At 39.5% G+C, this 2,792-nt stretch overlaps 1 protein-coding gene across 1 annotated transcript; it reads right to left on the bottom strand.

The window, feature by feature from the left end:
• Positions 1-347: 347 nt before the first annotated feature.
• LOC117559866 (zona pellucida sperm-binding protein 2-like) lies at positions 348-1,825 on the bottom strand. Its single transcript, XM_034236589.1, has 4 exons — positions 1,066-1,825; positions 777-918; positions 579-663; positions 348-424 (listed from the first exon to the last, which is right to left on the bottom strand). Exons 1-4 carry the CDS (start codon positions 1,167-1,169, stop codon positions 348-350), a joined length of 408 nt encoding a protein of 135 aa, XP_034092480.1. The 5' UTR covers positions 1,170-1,825.
• Positions 1,826-2,792: the final 967 nt, after the last annotated feature.

Raw genomic sequence — 2,792 nt, 5'->3', positions numbered from 1 at the left:
TGTTTTCCTTTTGGCAGAAGTTTTGAGGATATCTCAAAAATACTCACTGTGAAAGTCTGTCCCCATATTGCCATATTTGGGTGCCCAGAAGATTACAACAGATACAACTCGGGGTAATTGGATATTCTGGCATTTACTTCGTTATTGGCAAGACGACTTCTTCTTCACTAGAAATCCAAAAAAGCAGTACATACTACATTTAAATATATGTGATTTGGAATGGAGAATCAGTTTGGACCTCCCCATAACCATAGAAAACACAACTATAGATGAAAAAAAATCTCCAATATTCCCAAGTAAATACTATAAGTGTGAATTATTTTTAAAATATTTTATTAGGACTTTGTTTAGGAGCGCATTATAATGATTGGTGCTGAAGTCACGCTTTTGAAACCAGGGTCATCTGAAACGGCAAGTTTTTGACCTGTGGGAGAAGAAAAAAAAAATATATATATATAAATATATATATCTTAGCCACTTTATTCAAAAGCCATCGTCACATTTTATAATTTGAGCCAACACGTGTAAACCTTATTGTACATTACTGGATAATGAAATCAGCATGTATGAGAGCATACCCTTCATCGTCTTGTCCTGGTCTGAACACTGCACATCCACTGGATTTCTAACATCACAGATGACCACCTCACAGTGGACAAAGACCTACAAGATATGAACAGATTTAAGGGTTGTTATAGACAGCGTACTTTTGTTTTCCAAAATCTGAACATCAAAAAATAAAAAACAAGACCATTTATTCTTATGACTGATAGTACCTGGCGGTTCAAGTTATCCTTGTCTTCAGCAAAGGTAAACATCGGGACCTCAAACCGCTTGAAGCTGGAAGGATAATGATCTCTGCCCTTAGGCAAAACAGAGTGGAAGATCACTGGGTGCGGGTCCGTTGAGTTTGCACAACTGATGGGGGAAAACAAATTATTTTATTTGGGTAAAGATGTCCTAAAGTCTGCAAAATGAGCACCCTATGATTTTTAAACCATCCCTTTTGTACAGTTTGACAAACAGTTCATTGGGACAAGAAAAAAAAATATATATACAAGTTACCCGTTAACAATGAGGTCCCATTGAGGGAGGGACATCTTGTCCTCCTCCAGCGTCGCCCAGCAGTGCGCCAGCTCAAGATATACTTTAGGGTTGTAAGATCCCATCAGTTCCACCTCGAAATACAGCGGCTGTTGTAGGTACTTTGTGATGGGATCGTCCTCAACGCGGTGAAACGCACTGTAGGAGTCGTCTTAAGTGAAGCAGAACATGTTGGCCCGAATTATTAAGGAATATAAACATTAAGGTACATAATGCAGAAGAGTTTAACCTCAACATCCCAGGTGCCAACTCAGTTCATTGGTTTAAAGATTAACTTTATGAAAAAAAACATTCCAATTACTTAAAGTAACTCCTGAGCTCAAACGCTTCACCAGCCTCAGCCTCCCAGTAACTTGGATTAAAAAAGGCAGTGATGAAGCTGCTGTGTGGTGGAAAAATATAATGTTGGAGTGTCGTGTTGTCGTATTTTATTTGTGAGTTAAAAAGACTGGGTCCCGCTGTATTGCACAGGCTGCTCTACAGCGTCTATTCAGAGGCGCGATCCTACTACTGAGCGGCACGGGGGCTTTGGCCTGCTCCGTCTCCGGCCTTGGCCGATGCACCCCTCCTTAGACGACCTGGTGGTCCCGAGCTCCCCCAAGAGCACCATATCGATACCGAACTTAGTGCGGACACCCGATCGGCATAGTCCGCTGCAGCTCAGGTCTCCTGAGCTCAAACGCTTCACCAGCCTCAGCCTCCCAGTAACTTGGATTGCAGGCGCGCGCCACCGCACCCAGCGGGAAATAGTCTCGCTCATAGGGTTTTTGAATTCGACAAATGTGATGTCATCAAGCAGCAAGCCGGAGTGGCATCTAGTGGCGGGAAATAACACTGCAGCTGCTGAAGAGATGAAGGCTGAGTTTGTTAAAGTTCTGGATATCGAACTTTATCTGTTCATTCATATATTAATTTGTATATATTTGTATTTGTCTTAATGTCATTCTAATTATTCTTGCAGCACAACATTATCAAATAGGTTACCACACATTCAGGTAGCGCTCTCTAAAGGTTCTCTGAAAATGTATATGGTAAAAATGTTCCACATTCTGTGAAGTTTATAATGAAGAAATCACATTCAGAGATCCCTTAGGGAAAAAACCTCTTTGAGAGTTTATAAGAAGTGTATTCTCTATCAGTTTAGCTCCTGTTTCTAAATGACAAAAGTGTCTGCCTGTATTATATCTAAGAAAATATCAGGCGTCTATAGATTCATACTGAAATAACAGAAAATGTTATATTGCAGAACAAATGAAGGCATCAGTAAAGAAATCGGAAGTTTCACATCCACCCCATCTATTTACAATGTTGAAATGAAGGCTACTGTATGTGTACTGTCCCAAACAGTTCATATCTTGCTTGTATTGTTTTAAATGCAATAAATGATGATGTTTTGTTATAAGACTAATCAATTGTTATGTTCATCAATAAATAATGACTAGTGTTGGGTTAACATTACTAAGGTGCTATACTGAGTAAGATTCTTGGCATAGTACATGTCACAGAGCAACGTTCATGCTGCTGATGAAGAATGATACATAATGACTAAAGTGGACCATTGACAGACAAATGAAAACCACAAGATCACCTAAAGAGTTTATTTTTAGCATCATGACAGTTGTTACTGACCACTAAAATCAAAAGGAAAAGCAGTGGAATGAATCAGGTCGATACAATCATCATGACAT

Source organism: Gymnodraco acuticeps, unplaced genomic scaffold (assembly GCF_902827175.1).
Source record: "Gymnodraco acuticeps unplaced genomic scaffold, fGymAcu1.1, whole genome shotgun sequence".
Lineage (NCBI taxonomy): Eukaryota > Metazoa > Chordata > Actinopteri > Perciformes > Bathydraconidae > Gymnodraco > Gymnodraco acuticeps.
This window is presented reverse-complemented; position numbering and strand designations above follow the sequence as displayed.